This window comes from Rhinatrema bivittatum, chromosome 1 (genome assembly GCF_901001135.1).
Source record: "Rhinatrema bivittatum chromosome 1, aRhiBiv1.1, whole genome shotgun sequence".
NCBI classification, from domain to species: Eukaryota; Metazoa; Chordata; class Amphibia; order Gymnophiona; family Rhinatrematidae; genus Rhinatrema; species Rhinatrema bivittatum.
Window position 1 is genome coordinate 470,285,870 of NC_042615.1, and position 23,752 is coordinate 470,309,621.

Below are 23,752 nucleotides of genomic sequence, written 5' to 3' on the forward strand. Positions count from 1 at the left end.
CACATTCTGTTGTACTCGCCATGAGGGAAACACGTACAGATATACAGCAGATGGCAACTGGAAGAATAGAGCCCTCCACTGTAAAAGCACACTGACTAATACTCATACAGTGGTATCCCATCCTATGGATGGCGGCCCATCTTCGAATCCACTCACCGTGCTTGTGGGTAGAATCCCAGGGCACAGCAAGGACCGAGTACCACCTGCTAGAGTCATTGGCTGCGCTGTCAAAAAGCAATCAGAGAGTGTGTGATAATGCCTTCCTCGCCAGTGCTCCATGGCACTTTGTGGTGCATAACTGATGAGGGGGCTGACACCTTGATGCGACATTGGCAGAAGCCTGGTATGGCTAAGTACTGCACAGATAGGGCAAATGCTGTCTGCCATCGCCCGAGGCACTTGGAGCAGATGCCTTGCCATACCCGACAGTGCATGCTGCACTCCACTGTCACACTAACTCCTAGTGGAGTGAATAGGAACCGTGTGACCACTGAGACTCCAGTTATTGCATTGTGGTGAGTGGCATTCTATGGCGTTGCCCATTCCAATACCTGATAATGCTCCAACAGGCTGGACACAGCCCTTGAAATTGCATCAGGAATGGTTCACCGCCGTTTCCTTCATGAAACAGCAGCAGTCCCCATGATGCTCTGCGGCTGTGTCCACTGGTGCTCACCATGGTGAAGGCCAATAGTATCTCATGCTCACCAATGATGGATCACATCAAGGGCAACAAACAACGCTGCACCCAGGGCTTCGATGGCGCTTAACCATGTCTTGATCAGTTCGATGGTATATAGCGCTATCCCTGGTGCCACAGGCGCCCGTGGACATTGACAGCCCGGTGACACCGATGGACCGGTGGCAATCAAGGATACCAGGGGCGCCTGAAAGTAGAGGCTCTACAGCCCCAACATGACCCTGACATGTCTCATAGGTGCCCAAAGAATTGATAACTGCCAGCGCCATTGATGGTTCCCCTTGGCTCACCTATCTGTCCAAGGGTGTCGATCCTGCGAGCTCAATGGCACCCCTTGTCAGTGGCTATGGCTGACGATAGCCTCACTAGCGTTCATTAGCACTGATGGTGCACGAATCCAGGCAGGCCCTCAGATGCCCCCAGATCCCACTGGCTCAGGCCCCCGAGATCATCAGTATCCTTGGTACCTGATAGCCATAGGCCAGGTATGGGAAAGCAGGATGCCCCTGAGTGCCCCGACAGGACATTGGACCACTGTGCCTGGATGCCTTGACTGAATGGCAACCTCGGCCCTCGATCCATCCAAAGCTGAAACCCCTGTTGCCAGAGGGCTTCAATGGTTCTTGAGGTCTCTCAAGAGCCCTGGTGTTCGACAGCTTCGAGGACAACCAGTGCACTCAATGGCAAACTGAATGCCTCGTTATTGGTGCTCGTCCTTGTTGACAACAGCAATGAATAGCATCGGTGGCAACATGACCAATGGCCTGCAAGGCCACATACTTTGATGCATCAAGGGCTGCTGCAGTATCTAGGCCATGTACCTCGACAGCATCGAGGGTAGCCACGCACGCATCTTGATAGGACTGAGGGCATTGATGACCTTAAAGGCTCTGGAGGCACTGATGGCCCTGAGGGCATCGAAGGTGGCACAGAGAGCGGCTCCAATGGCAGCGAGGGGGATCATAGCACTTGATGGCAGTCCTCATCCCTGACACAAGAGGTTGGTGCTGCTACTCTGCCACATCGAGGCCCAAGACGCTCGATGATTCCGGTGCATCGAGACGATGCCTAGGGCACAGAAGGCCCTTACGGCATCAAGGGTGGTCATGCACCTCGATGGTATCGAGGGCGCCCCAGCATCTCGATGGTGCCCAGGGTGACCAATGGCTAAATGGCAGTCCTTGTCCCTGATGAGGTCCTGACATTGATGCATCAGATCAACGGAGCACTGATCACAGATGTGCATGGACAACCATTACTGGGCATGGCACCGAAAGAGTGGCAGCAAGTTGCTTGCCCAAGCTTCTGCTCACCCTCTCTTCTCAAGGAGACTGCACTGCCATCACAGACAAGCAGGAGGGGAGGCTACATCATCCAGGGCTCCTGCCCGTGGAGACTAGTTCTTTTGAATATGGGGAGGATGAGCTCTCCCCCTCCCATAGTAACAGTGTGGGCCTCAACATCTTCACTGTTTGAACTTCCATCGATGCTGATCGATCAGTGAAACGACATATAACTCCTGCCCGAGTAGAACTCAGGCAAGTCCCCAGGCTCAGTGACATACACAGATTCCCCATGGACTGCAGTCAGTCCCTCCAGCACCTGACAAAGGTACAAAAACAGACAGAGCAAGGAGAGGACACAGATACTAAACTGCAGGTGCAGTATTTATTTAATAAGGGATAGTAATAGACTCTGCCAGACTGTACTAACTAAGGCCCGCCATGTGGCTGGCAGACAGTGGAAAGAAGAGGAAAAATAAAATAAGACTATCATAAGAGAAAGGAAAGAAACAGCAGCAGCTCTAGAAAAAATCACTTACAAAAACTCTGCTCTGCGGGAAAAAAAAAGAGACTGAGGGACTGCCCAGGGAGCAGGGTGATGACTACAGCAGCACATGCTCAGTGGTGCATGTTTGAAAGTTTTGGAATCTTTCAAATCAAAGTTCTGGACCAGGGCCCCATCCAATGTCATCACCCATGTATGAGGACTACAATCCTGCTTGCCCTCTGAGAACTCTTGCCACCCAATGTAGTAAAAGGTGAGGGTAAAAAAAAACCCACAGCACTGCTATACAATTTAATTATGTCAAAATGTAGGTTTTTGTTTCTATCCAAATTCAAGAACTGTTCTAAAATTCTACTCTGGAGAACGTCTACTCTATACTTTTATTTTTATTTATTTATTTTAAATAAATCTTCATTCTAAAACACATTTAGAAGCCAGAATTGAAGGTCACACTAGAACTACAGTTTCTATGTCTGATTTTGGATGCAAATGCTCAGACATTGATTATGCACTGTACTAACAGGCACGTGAGCTGACATGCTATTTTACAGGGAGCCCTGCTGTTACAAGCAGTCCATCCTGGAGGGTGTGATTGAACTACTGCAGGCTGTGCCATGTGTAGTCCTCACTGCTGCCCAAGCTGGAGCATGATTCTTCGCTCAGGGAAAGAAGCAGAGTTCTGAATGCAGGCTCTGGCCTCCTTCTCATGAAGTTGCATTTTATAGCTGGATATTGAGGGGGGGGCTTTACTGAAAGGAGGAAATTTATCACCCTGTCTTGCCCTGTCATTGCCACTAGATGTCAGTGTGACACCAACGCAGGAAAGCTGTGGCAAAGCGAAGCCTTGCAAGGAGTCTATCTCAGAGCATACAATGGAAACTTATTATGGCACATTTCTTCATATGCTAAGAAGCACCTAGTACCCAAGGGCTTCCGAAAAGCTACAAGGCTCTGATTCTAACTTGTGAACAATCCCTGGAGAGCTGAGGCTACTGTAATGAAATCATTCAAAGCGGCATGCTTCCATCAATGAAATGCATGCGAAAACAGAACCTAAGGGAATCCACACTAGCATCACAAATCATGGATGTGGAAGCAATTCCACTGCTTGCGTAGTCTATACATTTAACAGTTTTCTCAGGTGCCAATACAGTAAAAACAATGTTAAAAATTCTAGGAAATGTGAGATGAGGACGCATGTACAGGTGTGCATACCAGAGAGATGGGAGGGGAGGGGAAGACAGAAAAGAATGTATTAGACTGGGGTGGGAGGAGGGAGTACTGTCAAAGGCTGGCCTATGTCTGTTCTGCTTCATCCACTGGGACACTGCCAGCTTAGCTAGTGCAAGGAATGCATATTGATGAGATGGTTCTAAAAAGGGATTTACTGAGGACAAATTCTGTATAAGGAAAAAAAAAAGCAGGCTGTAAGGGTCTTATAAAGTTTAAAAATACACCTTAACATGCAAAATTTGTAAGGAATAACGAAAACTGGTCACTTTTTAGGTTAAGATATGGAGATGGTGTTTGTGCAAGGACATTTTTTTTTTCCCAATGTTTTATTTATAAAAAACATGAGTTTTGATGCGCCCAAGGGATATTACATCTTTAACTTTCCTTTTCTTTCAGAAGCGGTGTTATTTTGCCAGGACTTTGGCAGTTTGTAAACTAGGAGGATTTATCTCCTCTTGTCTGCCAGAAAGATTGTCATGACATCCTGCAATAACAGCTGAGCTGTAGAAATCTTTTTTTAATGGCCTTGCCCCAGGAGCAAAGTATTCCGGAGGCATAACGCTGTGGCCCTGGTGCTAAATGTTCCAGCGTGCCCACATAAATCAAAGTGGCTGTATGGCTGACAGGTAGGCTAGAGGGGAAATGCCACTCCAGCTGTGGCAGCAGTGCCGTTCCAAGACATCTGGAGGCAAGGCACGACATACAGACAAACGGAATGCAGCTCCCTGAGGTGCTTCTTGTGGTCGCAAAAGAAAAAAAAAAATCACATGCGCCAAGATAAAAGGGCACGGCAGCTTTTTGTATCAGAATGCAGAGAGGACCAGCAGTCTTTACGCTGGGCTCTCATCTCCTTCTTATTGAGGTGCTCCCTGGATGTGGATCATGTATACACGTACAGAGCTAATGCTGGAATGAGGGATCGCTTCACCCCTAGCATGGTGTCGGTAAGACAAGCTGATCTGTCCTTCATTCTACTGCCCAGGGATGGAGGAGCTGACAGCCCAGACCCTGCTGCTGGGCACAGCAGGCACAAAGTGAGATTTTTTTTTCTCTCTTTTTTTTTGTTGGCTCGGTAGTTCCTTCTTTCTCCTTTTAATTCCAGCTCAGCAAGAAACATTTCTGCACCATTTATTTATTTAAAATTTCTTATCAACTGTTCCCTGATCTAAAAAAAAAAAAAAAAGGCTTCTTGAGGTGGTATACAAGAACACACATGATATTAAAAACAGTCACAAATGCACAGAAAAATAGAACTAAATAATAAGCAGCTTTCATACAGCACAGCTAATGAGCCAGCCTCAAACTGGGATTTTAAAACCTGGTCCCCACACACTTCCTGCACAACACATGGCAACATGGACCTTAGGGAGGAATAAGGTGCCAGACAGTTCAATCTGCATCACGGACTGCATTCAAACCACTCATCACCTCCTTCCAGCATGAATCCCCCTCCTCAGCTCTCACAACACTCATCCCTATTCATGTCACTCCCCCAGAAGCATTACATCCCTCATCTCCCACAACATTCTCCACTTCTCACACTGCTCCCACTCAAGGATTCATCCCCTTTCAGCAATCACTGCTTTTCTCTTGCCGAAATCATTCTGGCCTGACTGGCGATCTTGTGCGACTCCCTCCTTCCTTCTGCTGTTATTTGAATCCCAAGTTCTTGGAACACACAGGCCGATACAGAAAAATGTGCGGGAGAGCCGGCAAGCGCTCGCTCTCCCAGCGTGCGCTCAGGCCACTCTCCTGGGCGCGCGATTCAGGAGGGTGGCCTATGCAAATTAGGGCCTGCAGTAAAAAGAGGTGCTAGGGACACTAGAGTGTCCCTAGCGCCGCTTTTTTGACAGGAGTGGCGGCTGTCAGCGAGTTTGACAGCCGACGCTCAATTTTGCTGGCGTCAGTTCTCAAACCCGCTGACAGCCACTGGTTTGGAAACCGGACGCCGGCATAATTGAGCATCTGTCTTCCGACCCGCGGGCCGATTTTAAATTTGGTTTTTTTTTTAATTTTTAATTTTTTTTTATTTTTGGGGCCTTCGACTTAATATCGCTATGATATTAAGTCGAAGGGTGTACAGAAAAGCAGTTTTTTCTGCTTTTCTGTACACTTCCCAGGCGCTGGCAGGTGTTAATTTCTGAAAGTAAAATGTGCGGCTTTGCTGCACATTTTGCTTTCTGGATCGCGCGGTAATACCTAATAGGGCCATCAACATGCATGTTGCGGGCGCTATTAGTTTCGGGGGGGGGGGGGGGGGGGGGTTGGCCGCGCGTTTTTGACGCGCTATTACCCCTTACTGAATAAAGGGTAAAGCTAGTGTGTTGAAAACGCATGGCCAAATCTGGGCTAACAGTGCACTCCACCGGTGTGCACTATACTGTATCAGCCCCGACAGTGAGCTGCTGGGACTGGGGCAGTGTTCACACAACAAAAACAGCCCTTTATTCCATCAGCAGGTGGGGAGGAGGGTGAACAAGATGTGCAGGACTAGAGCAGGAGGCTGACTGGCTTTTCTTTGCTGTCCTGTCAGCTCCAGCCTCACCCCCTCCCCTCCCGCTGGCTGTAGACAGAAGGGGAGAGGCAGAGCAGGAGTAATTATCTGATCCTTGCTACAGCCTCTCCCCTCTTGTTTCTGCTACAATCTGCAGCACTGAGAGGACAGGAGAGGAGGGGTTGGAGCAAGGAGTAAAACGGCTCTTCTCTCTTCTTTTCCCACCGGGTGTTCTCCCTGCTCCAGCCTCTCCCCATCCTGTCCTCTGCAGTGCTGCTCAGCTGCCATGGGACAGGAGCACAAGAGCCATGCTTTGCACATGAAAGAACCACATGTGGCTCCCTAAGCCACAAGCTGGCCACCCCTGCACTGTGGAGATTGTGGCTGGTATAAAGAATCACATACCTTCAGCAGTCCTTGCACAAACAGCCCTGACTCGTACTTGAAAGAGGATTCAGTCCAACAGAGCCTGGAACACTTCCGCTCAGAGGGAGTCAGAAAGAGGCAAAGCGTCCGCACAACCTACAATGGTAGAGACCTCATGAAAAGATGGCTCTTCTAGGGCACATGTTCCACCACTTACTGACCCTACCCTATTGCATTATGGTAAGAGAGGGGATAAAAAAAAAACAAAAACACACCTAGCTGCTTTCTGTCTTCTTAGAAAGACAGAATCATGTGCTAACTGCAACAGGGTTAAATAAAATCACAAGTATACTTGAAAAAAAGTTCTATAAAGCTTTATAGACTAAGTCTGGGCATTTCCCCTTCTCCTTTTCAATTTTTAGTCCACCTTTCCAAAGAATGTTCAAGACAGCATGCAACATTATTAGAATTCAGTTACAATATGACCCTGCTCCAAAGAGCTTACAATCTAGGGGCCGATGCAATAATCTTCGCGGAAAGCGGGCGCTGACTTTTCAGTGCCCGCTTTCTTAATGCATGCATGGCGCCCGCAAGGGGGGGGGGGCGCCATGAAATATGTAAATCAGGGGGTCGCGCTAGGAAGGAGGCGCTAGGGTCGCTTGCGCGACCTTAGCGTCTTCTTGCTAACGCGACCCGCCGCGGCTGCCGGTTATGAAGACCGATGCCGGTAAACTCAGCCTCGGTTTCCGTAACCTGCCTGTCTGCCAGTAATGAAAACAGAGGCTGAGTTTACCGGCGTCGGTCTTCATAACTCGGCAGTCTGCTGAGTCATTTATTTATTTATTTTTTACTTTAAAAAAAGAAGTACAGAAAAGCATCTGAGGCAATTCCCACTGCCAAGTGGAAAATCAATAGGAAAAGTGGAATTTGAACCCTGTTTTCCCAGTTTCTCAACCCATGGCTCTAACAGAACAGCTCCTATGACTCCAGACTGACTGAGAACGTGCTTCCAGAGATTTGCTTTCAGATAAGAGCACGTTTCTTTTGACTGTGGTAGAATTAAATCTGAAAACAGTTTTTCCCCCTTTCTTTTGCTGCTTTCCTTATCCCTTCCTCCTGCTCCCATCTACTCACGGTCTTGGCTATTTCCCTCATACCACGCGTCCCTCCCAAACAGACAGAGTTTTGCAGCCGCTCTCTGGAGCTCTCAGAGCACAGCTCCCTTCAGAGCCCCTTAGGCTGGAGGAGCAGCAGCAGATTTCTGCCCCAGGACCTGCTGCAGTGTGGTGTGAAACCTACTTAGCCCCAGGCACACTATTCTGAAAAACAACATCAAAGCCAGGGTGATGCTTGTCAGTGCTTTTTTGTTTGATCTTAATTTCACATGGTGGTGGACATACAGCGCCACTGAAGAAAGGCTAATTTTATTTAAATATTTTTAGGCTGCACCATCCCAAGTTCTAGGCGGTTTACAAGAGATACATAAATCATTACAAAATAAAAGTTTAAACCATAAAAAATTATAAACTATATAAATCATAAGAAAAAATTAACACAACCAACATATCAGACATCATAAGAAAGAACTTATTGGTTATGAGTTCTTTTAATATGAGGCTTAAAGACAGATTCAGAAGTGTGTACTTAGTAATTAAAAGCATTTTATCTGAGTTACAATACCCTTTAGGAGGGCCATATGTAACATAAAATGCACGCACTTCCTGGCTGTTGAAAGATGTGCATCTTAGCCTTGACCAGGGACGTGTGCAACATTCGCATCAACAGAATCACATGACAGACTATTATCGAAAAATACTACGAGGGCCATGAAGTCCTGTGCATGCACAACGTTTCTTATACCAAGGAAATTAGACATGGCCCAGTTGATTTATGTGTTGTACTGGTACTGGATGATTCAGCTTTTTTCTCCTCTGTCCTGACAAAGTTAGATTCAGGCCCCATGCAAAGGAGGTCTCTCGGTTCAAGCTCTCACAGCTTCCACAGACAGTCTTACAATTGCACTCCACAGTCCTCTGGGGCAAGCCTTCCTGATCTATGCAGGAGTTTATTCAGCAGATCTGCTGGATTTCTGCTGATTTTTTGTTTGTTAGAAACTCAGGTACACTGTGTAGAGACTCTCTGGTGCTAGAAACAGCGGAGAGGAGCAAAGTGCAGAATAAAGGGAAACAGAAATACGAAAGAGTTCAGTAAAATGCAGGACCTGAAGCCAAGCTGAGAGTTGATCTTGAATCTCCCACATGACAGCTCATAGTCCACTGAATAGTCAGAAATGTGACCAAGTGTTTTAAGGCAGTTTTTCCAACAACAGTGACCAGAAATTAGCTATTGTCTTACTTATCACCTCTACAATTGTGGGGGCAATCTGCACCAGGAACAACTTCTTTTCTGAGACCCAGTGCCTCTCAGATTCATACCTGCCCTCTGTGGACTTCTCTCCAGTAGTTCAATAGAAGCCAGAGGCAGAACGAAGTCACTGGAACTCAAAAATCATGGAAGAGGGAGATTTTTTTTTTTTTTTTTATATGAAAGTATCTTAATCTCCTCAAAATAAGATGTGATAAAGTAGCAGTGATCCTCTCAGCTGCACATTAGTATTTCCACTTTTCAGCCATAAAAGCACTACTCTCTTGACACTAAAAGCTTGCTGTAAATGGTGGTTTCCTGGAAGAAGTGTATTTTTAAACTCCAAGGTATTATGCAATTAAGCGCCTGCAGAATTTTGCACATAATTGCTTATAGCATGCATGATCATGCTAATTTATGTAATTCCCTGGCATGGGGGTGGGAAGTAGGGAGGCAGAGTCAGCCTGCACAGGCCAGATGGAGGGAGATGGCATCAGCTGTGAAGGCCATGCTGGAAGGTGGTAGTGGTGGTAGCAACCCAGAGGCAACAGTGGCAACAAAGTTGGGAAGGTTAAAGGTTTTAGTAGTGAAAATTAATGGTGACATCTGTCTTGGGAGTGGAGGAAGGAAGAGAGAAAGCGGTGGTGTTTGGCTTGTGAGGGAGGGGGAAAGAGAGAAAGTAGTGAGGGTCTGGCTCGTAGAGGGCAGAAAGTGGAGGGGGTCTAACTTGGGTGGCAGATGGGAAAAAGTAAGTGGTGTGGTCTGACTTGGGGAAAAGAGAAAACGATTGGGTTTGACTTGGGGCAAGGTTAGGAGAGAGATAAATGGTGCAGTCTGGCCTTGGGAGCAGAGAATATGCTGGGGTCTGGCTTGGGAGGAGGGGAAAAAGAGAGAAAGTGGTGGGGATTTGGCTTGATGGATGGCAAATGTGTGAAAGTGGAGGGGTCTACCTTGGGGGTGGAGAGACTGTGACAGACGGCGAGAGAGAACATGGTGGGGGTCAAGTGTAGGGGGAAGAGAACTATGTAAAGTTTATAAATCAATTCTAAATAAATAAATATAAGCATTATGTTGTATAATGTACTGGGTATCTGCATTTATTTCTAAGACTTCAAATGCTGTTCTGTCTAATGGAATTTTATAAAAAGAAAAAATAAAAGCAATTAACTTTCCATAATTTAGATTTTTTTTTCTCTACACATTTCCCCAGGGTGTACATTTTCAATAATGGCTTGAAACAATGATTTACGTTCAAATTGAAAATTGTGAACATTTTAGTGCTTCAGAGGAGGCCCCAGTGTACAGTGCAATAAATGAGATGCATACAGTATATTTGAGTCCTGCGGAGGGCTAGAAGGAAAATATCCATAAACATGCAAATAAAATGTAAAATGTGCAGACAAAAATACAATTACTGCATTAAAGCTAAGTAGGAAGGGTCTATGCTGGTTTGTCTTAAAATTACCCTTACACACGTAGTCCACAGATCTCAAATCCTGCAAACAAACTAATAATTTCAGATCACTTTTCATACACAAATGACAGGAACAGCCAAGACGACCCACAAAATGAAGCTAATTATACCAAGCAGAATAATTTAATAGTAAGGCAGTACCTTTCCCTGTGATGTTAATCATGCTTACAGGCAATGTAATATATAATTGAAATGCTATTACCTTCCTAATTAATTACCACTTCTAAATTACTGAAGATACTGTATCATGTTGACATAGTCCTAATAATCTATGTGCATGCCGCTGAATTACACAGTACATCACCTTATTAACTTTCTCTGCATTGCTACCCACCACCACCGAACAGCCACAGGTCTGCAGGTGTGAGCTGATGGCACTGCAAAATTAAAGAAAAAAAAAAGCAGACTACTTATTAAAACATAATGACCCACGTCTCACAATAATCTTTAAGCAGAAGGTCGTCAATGCGTCCACTGGAAGTTAGACATAGCTCGTTCAGGCATCCTGATCAAAGGGTGTGAATTTAGGCAAGAGATTGGTGGTGAATTTTAAAGTGCAAATAAACACTTCAAGATCGCTGAAATGTCACAAGTGGCAGCAAACAAGCCTGGCTCTTCTATATCAAACCCCAAAAGCTCACAGTAAAGGGCTATTCAAATCCTTATGGAGGCATTTGGGGAGAGTGTGGGGGTTTTTTTGTTTTTGTTTTTTTTTTTTTTAAGACTTCTGTCTGGTCCTCTTGCTCCATCTCACCCCAACAAGTCAGGTTTTCGAGCTGTCCACGCTGAATATTCATAAGATATAGTGCATACTTGGTCTGAGAACCAGGCTAATTTGCACAGCATGGCTATCTTGAAAACTAGACCCGTTTAAGGGTCACTCTTTTTAAAATAAAAACATCTTTCTTCTTCCTTGCCCCCGCCCCTCCCGTGGCCACTGGCAGGTGTTAAGGAGGGGTCAGTTTACTGTTACAATCATGCAATGCTAGGTAGAGTGCTTTCACAGATAAAGACTCACATGCTGCATCTCTTGATTGGTGTTGTGATTGGTTCAAAAGAAAAAAAGGGTGTTGCAGCCTACTAAGCCTCCCAAATTCACTTTATACTGCACTCCAGGTACAACCCTCAGCAATTAAACTCCAGTGGTGCCAAGAGAAGGCAGAAGGATTGGTGGCACACCAAGAGAATCATGAAGACAAGAGGGAATGAATATAAAAAAAAGACAGAGCTTAGAGGATCATCAGGTAAAATGGTAAGAGGCAGCCATAAGATGGGGCTTGTGTTAGCAGGAGGGTCCCCAACTGCAACTTCAGCCAACACTCCCCCAACTCTGGAACTCTATGGCTTGTGTATATTTTATGGTGCCACTTTTACTTTTCTTTTGAATCTCAAGGAAAATCTTGTGCGAGAAATTTCACCCCATCATGAAACAATCTTTTCAGGTCAAAGGAACTGCAGTGCTTTTAGTTGGTGATCTAATGGCTAGTTTATCATATAACCATAGTCTTCCAACTATTACCAGTCTGAAGAAGTCACCTGCCACCATCTAAAAGGCTTTTCCCAGAAAACTTACATTTCCTGGGAAACATTTTCTTTTCAGAAATCTGGCTAATAGGAATGATAAATATCATGCACTGACAACCACATACCAAAAAGATTTTACTTCTACAATTAAGTAGGCTCCATTACAAAATATTAGGCTATGTGTCAGCTTACAGTCAGGCGTAGAAAACATTTTAAACATAGTTGCAGGCTATCCAAACAATAAAGTGCTTTAAGGTTTGTACTGCAGCTAAACCTCATGGGTGCTGTTAAGCATTTGGCTTTCAGTCTTTTGACCTGCAAACCGCCTGAGGCATTTAACAGCAAAAGCAGGCTAATACCTTGCTGCTGTGTGCTACAGCATGGAAAATCCAAACCACATGGCTCTCGCACACTGTCAGGTGACCAATGGCCTCCCAGGTCCAAGCAAGGAAAAATGTCCTAATCAGCCCAGTGCTGCCGCCTGAGCTACTGGTTATACAGTAACATGTAACAGCTTACTTTTGATTACTTTCTTTGCAAAGGAGACCAAGCTCTCCTAATCTGCTTCTTCTAAAAATGGCAACTCACTGGAAAACAGGTTGATTTCTGTCCGAGTGATATTTTGACCATTTTAAAAACCAATGAGTACGTGAATGAATGTTTCCATTTAATCTTCCTTGGCAGACTATCCAAAGTCATTTATTTTTTTGTAGATTTATAGCCAGGATATAATCATGCTGAGGTGTTATACATCTCTGTCTAAAGCAGATCACAAGTAACAGTAACTAGTTACATTTACGTGACAGCAACTGGTAATTGAAACTAGTTTATAAATGAACACCATTTTTGTAGTTATTCCAAAGCATGGCATGTGGTATCACTACATACTCCGGGTTTTCATATATAAGCGGTCAGATCTGGGAAGGGATGATGGCGTGTATAAGCGTGTGAGATCACACACCCAGGCAGAGAGAGTAAGAGTGGAATCCTGTGTGTGTGCGCCTGTATCTCATTACCATCACACACCTCAGGGCATCTGCTGTGATTATGAAATGCAGTGCCCTTCTAAGTTTTCTCAGAAGCAGAGTCCAGTCTTTTGCACAGATAGGAAAGTTACCCGGGTGCTATGGAGCCCGTCTTGGAATGCAATCATTGCAGAGAGCTCCATGCAAGACTGAACCCTTCAGTGCTATTTACCTGCAAGCAGGGGTCCTTACATCTGCTGGGCCCAGATATAACCCCCTCCATGACATGTCCACCCTCAGCTGGCCCATCTGGACAGGAAACCGGGGTCCCGCTATGTGTAATCTGATTTTTAGGTACATAGTTGGGTAGGCTAAAGAAGAGCAGAGGTCCACAGAGTTTAAATTCTTTTCTAACAGCCTAACAGTTCCCACTACATGACAAATCCATGGGAGGGCGTAAAAGTACTCTGCATCTGTAGACAGTTCTGCACTGGTGAAAAAACTCCTTCTAGATACTAAATACATTGATCAGCTCCAAAGTGCCAGATCAGCATTGCTCTATCATATCTTTGTATCAACCAATATCTTTTTACTCTAGAAACTGTGCCAATTTACTTCCGAACTGATTCAGTGAGGTACCCATAACTACTTCTGCTGCAAAATATTTAATCATTTTACCATTTTGAATAAAGTACCTCTATCCTTTGAAGTAGATGAAAACAATTACGCTTTAATTTTAGAATTCCACCTTGCTTTGGCTGTAGTTGCTTTGGTAGAGAGATCACCTGCAAGATCACTACATGTTCTCTGATAAAGCCTAATTAGTTTGCCTCATAAATGTCTTTTTTTTCCTAATATAAATAAACCCATTGAAACAATATAAGCCACAGTGAGCCTTTTATTAACTTTGTGGCCATTCCTTATATCCATTTTTCTGCAAATGGATATCCTTATTGAGGACAAGTATCCAAAACTGAACCCTATGCTGACAAATGCACCTGTGCCACTGACAAAGTGAATTTCTTCCCGCTCCCTTACCTTAACTTGTTGGTGGCAGCTACCTTCATGAAAGGTGCATCTATGCATATGGCGACTTGTGGCAGTAAATCTATACAGGGAAATGCTGATTACATTTCTTTTCCTCTCTCAAGCTGCCAAATTCAGAAGCCAATTTTAAAAGCGTTGCTCATGGAAAAAAACCCCACACATGCGGGCTCCACGTGAGCAATGTGGATTTTAAAAGCCGTGATTTATGTTCATGTGCCCAAAATAAGGGAGAGGAAAAGGGGCAAGGTGTGGGCATTCTAGGGTGGGGCCAACACTTCTAACTCTGTATTTTAAAACCAGAGGCTGCAGCGTGCATCAGCTTGTTAGCCACGTAACTTTACTGTTGCTCCTGATGAGGAACAAGTCTGTAGATCTTGCGTTTTAGGGCTTGCAGACAGGGTAGAGGGTCCATGTCAACGGGGGGGGGGGGGGGGGGGGGGGGGGGGGCAGAATAAAGAACCAGAGGGGTCTGGATGACCTCAAGTTTGACTGAGAAAACTGGTAATGCCCCTCTCAGGAGTATTCACAGTGCGGAGCTGTTCACTGCCACAGTCTTGAGTCTTTTACATCTCAAGCCATTCTTGATGCACTCCAGTCTGGTTTGCGCCCTCTACATTAAACTGAAACAGCCTTTGGCAAAGCTTCTAATGATCTGTTTATGGCTACAGCCAAAGATCTTTATTCTGTCCTTAACCTCCTTGACCTGTCTGCTACATTTGACACTGGTGATCACCATTTACTCCTTGATATTTATCCTCACTTGGGTTTAGGGACTCTGTCCTGTCTTAGTTCTCTTCTTACTTCTCCCGTTGTACTTTTAACTTTTCCTCTGGTGGTTCTTCCTCTACTTACATTCCACTATCAATTGGTATGCCTCAGGGTTCTGTTGCGGGCCCTCTTCTTTTTTCAATATATACTACATAAGAACATAAGAAATTGCCATGCTGGGTCAGATCAAGGGTCCATCAAGCCCAGCATCCTGTTTCCAACAGAGGCCAAACCAGGCCACAAGAACCTGGCAATTACCCAAACACCAAGAAGATCCCATGCTACTGATGCCAGTAATAGCAGTGGCTATTCCCTAAGTAAACTTGATTAATAGCAGTTAATGGTCTTTCCTCAAACTTATCCAAACCTTTTTTGAACCCAGCTATACTAACTGCACTAACCACATCCTCTGGCAATAAATTCCAGAACTTAACTGTGCATTGAGTGAAAAAGAATTTTCTCCGATTAGTCTTAAATGTGCTACTTGCTAACTTCATGGAATGCCCCCTAGTCCTTCTATTATCCGAACGTGTAAATAACTGATTTACATCTACTCGTTCAAGGCCTCTCATGATTTTAAAGACCTCTATCATATCCCCCCCTCAGCCATCTCTTCTCCAAGCTGAACAGCCCTAACCTCTTCAGCCTTTCCTCATAGGGGAGCTGTTCCTTCCCCTTTATCATTTTGGTTCCCCTTCTCTGTACCTTCTCCATCATAACTATATCTTTTTTGAAATGCGGTGACCAGAATTGTACACAGTATTCAAGGTGTGGTCTCACCATGGAGCGATATAGAGGCATTATGACATTTTCTGTTCTATTAACCATTCCCTTCCTAATAATTCCTAACATTCTATTTGCTTTTTTGACTGCCACAGCACACTGACCCGACGATTTCAAAGCATTATCCACTATGATGCCTAGATCCTTTTCCTGAGTGGTAGCTCCTAATATGGAACCTAACATCATGTAACTATAGCAAGGGTTATTTTTCCCTATATGCAATACCTTGCACTTGTCCACATTAAATTTCATCTGCCATTTGGATGCCCAATCTTCCAGTCTCGCAAGGTCCTCCTGTAATGTATCACAGTCTGCTTGTGATTTAACTACTCTGAATAATTTTGTATCATCCTCAAATCTGATAATCTCACTCATCATATTCCGTTCCAGATCATTTATATATATATTGAAAAGCACCGGTCCAAATAGAGATCCCTGAGGCACTCCACTTTTTACCCTTTTTCACTGAGAAAATTGACCATTTAATCCTATTCTATGTTTCCTGTCTTTTAACCAGTTTGTAATCCACGAAAGGACAACACCTCCTATCCCATGACTTTTTAGTTTTCTTAGAAGCCTCTCATGAGGGACTTTGTCAAACGCCTTCTGAAAATCCAAATACACTACATCTACTGGGTCACCTTTATCCACATGTTTATTAACCCCTTCAAAAAAAATGAAGGTTTTTTAGGCAAGACTTCCCTTGTGTAAATCCATGTTGACTGTGTTCCATTAAACCATGTCTTTCTATATGCTCTATGATTTTCATCTTTAGAATAGTTTCCATTATTTTTTCCGGCACTGAAGTCAGGCTCACTGGTCTATAGCTTCCCGGATCGCTCCTGGAGCCCTTCTTAAATATTGGGGTTACACTGGCCATCCTCCAGTCTTCAGGTACAATGGATGATTTTAATGATAGGTTACAAATTTTAACTAACAGATCAGAAATTTCATTTTTGAGTTCCTTCAGTACCCTAGGATGCATACCATCCGGTCCAGGTGATTTGCTACTCTTTAGTTTGTCAATCTGGCCTACTACATCTTCCAGGTTTACAGTGATTTGGTTCAGTTCGTCTGACTTATCACCCCTGAAAACCATCTCCGGAACTGGTATCTCCTCAACATCCTTATTAGTTAACACGGAAGCAAAGAATTCATTTAGTCTTTCTGCAATGGCCTTATCTTCCCTAAGAGCCCCTTTAACCCCTCGGTCATCTAACGGTCCAACAGACTCCATCACAGGTTTCTTGCTTTCAATATATTTTAAAAAGCTTTTATTATGAGTTTTTGCCTCTAAGGTCAACTTCATTTCAAATTCTCTCTTCGCCTGTCTTATGAATGTTTTATACTTAATGTGAGAATACTTATGTTTTATCATATTTTCTTCAGATGGATCCTTCCAATTTTTGAAGGATTTTTTTTGGCTGAAATAGCCTCTTTCACCTCACCTTTTAACCATGCCGGTAATTTTGCCTTCCTTCCACCTTTCTTAATGCGTGGAATATATCTGGACTGCGCGTCTAGGATTGTATTTTTAAACAATGTTCATGCCTGTTGAACACCTTTAATCTTTACAGCTGCACCTTTCACTTTTTTTCTAATTTCCTCATTTTTATCAAAGTTTCCCTTTTGAAAATTTAGTGTTAGAGCTGTAGATTTACTTATTGTCCCCCCTTTCAGTTATTAGTTTAAATTTGATCATGTTATGATCACTATTGCCAAGTGGCCCCACAACATTTAACTCTCTCACCAAATCCTGTGTTCCACTAAGAATTAAATCTAAAATAGCTCACTCTCTCGTTGGTTCCTGAACCAATTACTCCATGAAGCAGTCATTTATTATATCCAGGAACTTTATGTCTCTAGCAAGTCCTGATGTTACATTTACCCAGTCAATATTGGGGTAATTGAAATTTCCCATTATTATTGCACTGCCAAATCAGTTAGCTTCCCTGATTTCTCTTAGCATTTCATCATCTGTCTGACCATTTTGTCCAGGTGGACGGTAGTATACTTCTATCACTATTCTCTTACCCAACACACATGGGATTTCTACCCATATAGATTCTACTGAGCATTTAGTCTCTTGTATGATCTTTATCCTGTTGGACTCTATACCCTCCCAGACAAAATGCCACACCCCCACCAAGTTGATCTTCCCTATCATTGCAATATAATTTGTACCCTGATATAGCACTGTCCCACTGGTTATCCTCCTTTCCACCAGGTCTCTGTGATTCCAATTATGTCAATCTTGTTATTTACTGCTATACACTCTAACTCTCCCATCTTACTTCTTAGACTTCTGGCATTGGCATACAGACATTTCAAAGTGTGTTTTTTGTTTGTATTAACAACCTGCTTTTCCATTGTTAGGGATAATTTGGAAATCTTTAGCTCAGGTGATTTTTTTACATATAGGCACATGGACTATGTTTGCTTTTATTGGAACCTCTCTGTTGGGATACCCTAACTCTCCTGTTTCATTAGTATCCTTCAAGGATACATTCCTCCAAACCATGCACTGCTGAGTGACTGTCGGCTTCCCCCCTTGTTCTAGTTTAAAAGCTGCTCTATATTTCCTTTTTAAAAGTTAGTGCCAGCAGATTGGTTCCACTCTGGTTAAGGTAGAGCCCATTCTTTCAGAAAAGTCTCCCCCTCCCCCAAAAGTTTCCCAGTTCCTTACAAAACTGAATCCCTCTTCCTTATACCATCGTCTCATCCACGCATTGAAACTCTGGAGCTCTGCCTGCCTCTGGGGTCCTGCACGTGGAACAGGAAGCATTTCAGAGAATGCCACCCTGGAGGTTCCGGATTTCAACTTAAAATCCTAAATTTGGCTTCCAGAACCTATGTCATTGGTGCCCACATGTACCACAACAGCTGGCTCCTCCCCAGCACTGTAATCCTATCTAGGTGACACGTGAGGTCTACCACTTTCGTACCAGGCAGGCAAGTTACCAGGCGGTCCTCATGTGAACTGGCCACCCTGCTATCTACATTTCTAATAATTGAATCACCAACTATGATGGCTGGCCTAACATTTCCCTCCTGGGTAGTAGCCCTGGAAGACTTGTCCTCAGTTCGAGAGGAAAATACATCACCTGGAAAGCAGGTCCTTGCTACAGGATCACTTCCTGTTGTACCAGGGTGATTTTCTACTGGAAGACCTTTCTGATCCAAGGCAGCACTGGGGCTGCCAGACTGGATTTGGGACTTGGCTACTATGTCCCTGAAGGTCTCATCAATGTACCTCTCTGTCTGCCTCAGCTCCTTCAAGTCTGCCACTCTAGCCTCCAGAGATCGGTCTCGTTCCCTGAGAGCCAGGAGCTCTTTGCACAGAGTGCACACATACAATCTCTCACCGGAGTGTAAAAAATCATACATGTGACACTTAATGCAAAAGACTGGAAAGCCCCCCTCTTGCTGCTGGACTGCTGCCTTCATCTTAATTTTATTGAGTTCCTAGTTAAGTTTAGGATATTAAGGGAGTTGGAATTAGAGAACTTTAAATTTACAGATGAATTTACTAATTAATCAGCTAGTGTCCTACAACGGGATGATTACACTTTCAATAAGGGCTGGTACAATAGTATGATTTAGATAAGAGCCTGATTGATTTTTAGTGAGAAAGTGTCTCTTCCCTTGATACACTGATTTCCTCTCATGACTTTCAATACCATTTTTATGCCGATGATTCATCTACCTTTCTACACCAGAAATTTCACCAGAAATCCAGTCCTAGATCTTGGCCTGCTTGTCTGACATTGCTGCCTAGATGAGCTGCCGCCACCTTAAACTGAATATGGCCAAGACAGAGCTCCTTATCTTTTCCCCTAAGCCAATTTCCCCTCTTCTTCCTTTCTCTGTTTCTGTGGATAACACAGTCATCCTCCCAGTCCCATCAGCTCATAAACTAGGGGTCATCTTAGACTCCTCTCTCTCCTTCTCTACGCTTTTCCAAAACTCTCCTAAATCCGTTTCTTTCTATATAACATTGCCAAAATCTTTCCCTTCCTTTTTGAACACACTACCAGAACCTTTTATCCACTTTCTCATTTCCTCCAGCTTAGACTATTCTTACCTGCTCCTCACAAGTCTCTCAGCAAGCCATCTCTCTTCACTGCAATCTTTCCTAAATTCAGCTGTGTGCCTTATCTTTCGCCAAAGTTGTTATGCCCACATAACCCTCTTCTGAACTCACTGCATTGGCTCCCTATCTGCTCCCACATACAGACCAAGCTTCTCTTTCTCACCTACAAATGCCTTCACTCTGCAGCACCTCACTACCTCTCTCTTCTTTTATCTCTCTACACCCTTCCTTGTGAACTCCGCTCATCAGACAAGTCACTCCTATCTGTACCCTTCTCCTCTACTGCCAATTTCCGACTCCATGCTTTCTGGAACAGTGTGCTTGGAGTAGTCTTCCTGAACTGGTGCATCATGCTCCCTCTCTCACTGTGCTTAAATACTATCTAAAGACCTACCTTTTTGAAGAAGCTTTTAAATCTTAGGCCTGACTGTCTGCTTTTAGCCTCATTAACTAACTTTCTTTTTTTAATCATTGTCTTGCTTTCTGAAACACCCCAAGTCTCTTGTCCTGAATATTTGTCTTATTAGATTGTAAGCTTTACTGAGAAGGGACTGTCTTTTTTGTGTGTTTGTACAGTGCTGCATATGTCATGCAGTACTATAAAAATGTTAAGTAGTAATAAGGAGTAGAGCATGTTTTAAAATCCACTTACATACGCACATTAAAGCTGGAAAACTTTTATGGAAGATATTCAAAGTAGGTTTTTGCTCAAGTAATGTCTTAAAATTAGGGGCATACTTATGCGCACCTGATTTAAAATTCCAGTGAATCTCCACTCACACGCCAATATGTGGGTGTATGGGCACACGCCTGCTCATTTAAAAACTGGCCTGTGCGTGAGCAAGGCTAGTGAATGATATTTCTTTATTGGCTAGTGCAGCTAGACTTGAAATTTAGGCCAGGGTCCGCATACCATACTCAGCATCTTGTTTCAGCCTACATCAAGGCATTAAAAGGAAATGCTGACCTTACTTTTACCTCCATGAAAATTCTTGTAGCTGGACTACCTGCCTCAAGGCCATAAGGATTGGACAAATTAGTTTAGATTCTTCAATTTTTTTTTTCTCCCCAAGGTTTTCCTATTCAGAAAATGACAGAATGCTTTGATACAGGAGATGAGAGCAATGTTCAAAAGGTATTTACTCGGGGAAAATGAGCTAACTGAAATTGCCCTCCTTAAATGCAGCTACCAATAGCTATAGATTAAAAAGAGGCGTTTGAGGGTGTTCCTAGGTCAGGGGAGTGAAATCACACATGTAGGCTAGGTTTTCAAATGTATGCATGCTATTTGGCCTCTCCAGTCCTTATGTAACTTTCCTGCTCGCTGGCCCACTGATTATCTACCTCATATATGTTTATATTTACTTCTTGGGTCAATAAAAGAAAATTGGTTCTTACCTGTTAATTTTTGTTCCTGGAATACCCCAGATCAGTCCAGCAAGTGGGTTTATATATCCCTACCAACAGATGGAGGCAGAGAACAAAACTTAGAAGCACTGCTACATATCCGAGAGTGCCACCTTCAGTCCCTCAATATTGACCTGTACCGAAGCCAAGATGTCTAACCCCAACCTCCAGGATCTCTTCCTCTAAAAAAGCTGGGGCACAAGTTGCAAACTCCCAACCAAACTGACTCAGAACTAGGGGCAAGAAAAATAATTTTGAGTCTCAAACAAGTGAGAATTATATACAATATTACTCTGCAGCACACAACTTAAGTCTGCATCACCTGGAGCATCCAGAATCAGGAGAGGTCTTTCGAAAAGCATTATAATGGGCCGGTAAGAACCAATTTTCTTTTCCTGTACATACACCAGATCAGTCTAGACAAGTGGGATGTATCCAAGCCCCTCTAACCTGGGTGGGATCCCGAGAGACCTGCATATTGTACACTCTCACCAAAGGAGCCCTCCTCTGGGGCCCTGACATCCAAATGATAATTCCCGGTAAAAGTGTGCAAAGAGAACCAAGTTGCCGCTCACCAAATCTCCTGTGGCAACACTAACTGACACTCCGCCTAGGAGGCTACCTGTGTCCTAGTAGAATGTGCATGCAATCCCTCATGCACATTCGACTAATTTTTACTAATATAAGCCAAAATTATTGCCTCCTTCAACCAACAAGCAATCGCACTCTTAGCCGCTTTGCAACCCTTCTTTGGTCCACTGAACACCAAAAAAAGATGGTCCGAGCACCGAAATCCATTGGTTACCTTGAGATATCTGAGGAGAACCCAACACACATCCAAAAGATTAAGCTCCCTCGCATGGGGAGAATCGGGCGTCAGGTGAGAAAACCCCAGCAGCTTCACCAACTCGCTAAGATGAAAAGTCGAAACTACCATGGGCAAAAAAAAACCAAAAAAATAAAACTGCCCGCAACAAGACCCCCTCATCAGAAATTTGCAAAAAAGGCTCTCTGCATGATAAGGCTTGGAGCTAAGAAATCCTTCTTATTGAGCAAATCGCCACCAGGAACATCACCATCAGGGTAAGATCCTTCAAAAGTAGCCTTTCGCAAAGGTTCAAAGGACCACACAGTACTCGCAGGACCAACTTAAGATTCCAGGATGAACAAAGTCTATGGACTAGAGGACGCAAATGCTTCGCTCCTTTCAGAAAACACACTACATCCAGATGAGATGCTAAGGGTCTTCCCTGTAACCTCCCTCTGAAACAATCCAAGGCTGCCATCTGGACTCGGTCAGAATTATAGGCCAAACCCTTTGACAAGCCCTCATGCAAAAAGGCCAAGACCTGGGCAACGTTCGCTTGCAAAGGATCAGCATCATGAACCCCATACCAGGACTGAAACACTCTCCAGATTCTGATATATGCCAAAGAAGCGGAGGATCTTTGAGCCTAAAGAAGAGTAGTAATCACCGGCTCAGAAAATCCTTTCAAGTGGAAACGTCGCCACTCAAAAGCCAAGCCACTAGACAGAAGCAATCTGCCTGCTCTGATAAGATGGGTCCCTGAAGTAGCACTCCCCTGAAGTGGCTTAACCAAATGGGCCCATCTACCACTAGCTGAACCAAATCTGCAAACCAGGGAAAGCGTGGCCACTCTGGAGCTACCAGGATCACTCGTCCCTGATGCCGCTCGATGCGACGCAACACCCAATCTATGAGCAGCCACGGAGGAAAGACATACTGCAGGAGTCTTTCTGGCCATGGGTGAACTAAGATGTCGATCCCTGCGGAGCCGAACTCTCTTCAGCGGCTACAAAACTTGATCACCTTGGCATTCTTCCTCATTGCCATGAGATCGAACTGGGGTTTGCCCCCTCTGTGCTGAATGAGTGCAAAGGCCTCCACTGACAGCTCCCATTCTCCCGGGTCCAGTTGTTGTCTGCTGAGATAATCCGCCTGCACATTGTCTACCCCTGCTGCGTGAGAGGCTACAAGTGCTGCTAGATGAAGTTTTGCCCAGGCAAAGGGTTTGTGAACCTCCTGAGCCACCAAGCGACTCTTCATTCCGCCTTGTTGATTGATATAGGCCACAGTTGTCGCATTATCTGAGAACACATGTACTGCCCATCCCTGAATCCGAGGAAGAAAGAACAGTGCCCTCTGGACCGCTCTTGTTTCCAGACAGTTGATTGATCAGGACGCTTCTATCAGAGACCACTGCCCTTGGGCTGTGGATCCTTGACATATCGCTCCCCAACCGCTCAGACTGGCATCTGTGGTTACTACCTCCCAATCCGGAGCCTCCAAATCCACTCCCTTCTCTAAATTGGACCGCAACAACCACCATGAGAGACTGGGCCTGGATTTCTCCTGGAGCAGTAACAGCAGCTGAAACCCCTGAGACATCTGATTCCAACAGGACAGGAGAACCTTCTGAAATGGATGCATGTGTGCAAATGCCCATGGCACCAAATCCAGCGCAGAAGCCATGGAACCTAGCACCTGAAGATAATCCCAGACCTTGGGGTCTGACAGGTCCCTCAGCCGAACTACTTGCGATTGAACCTTGAGCACCCTTTCCGGGATAAGAAACACCTTGCCTAACCGGGTGTCGAATCATGCTCCCAGATAATCCAAGGACTGGGATGGTTCCAGATGGCTCTTCACCCAGTTTATCACCCAACCCAGGGGAGACACACCACCTCCAACTTCGCCCGAATGAGCCAATCGTCCAGGTACGGA

General features: G+C 44.5%; 1 protein-coding gene across 8 annotated transcripts in view; it reads right to left on the bottom strand.

Annotated features, from left to right (window-relative positions):
* Nucleotides 1-23,752, bottom strand: part of C9orf72 (C9orf72-SMCR8 complex subunit) — a 144,698-nt gene that overhangs the window by 45,403 nt on the left and 75,543 nt on the right. For all 8 annotated transcript variants that reach the window (XR_003857462.1, XM_029606542.1, XM_029606525.1 and 5 more), the window contains 2 exons: nucleotides 10,724-10,796; nucleotides 6,621-6,737 (listed from right to left, as the gene is read on the bottom strand). Coding sequence is in view for 7 of the 8 variants with exons in the window: in XM_029606542.1 (XP_029462402.1) it covers nucleotides 6,621-6,737; nucleotides 10,724-10,796 (190 nt within the window). In the remaining variant the exon portion in view is untranslated. The remainder of the gene's footprint in view (nucleotides 1-6,620; nucleotides 6,738-10,723; nucleotides 10,797-23,752) is intronic.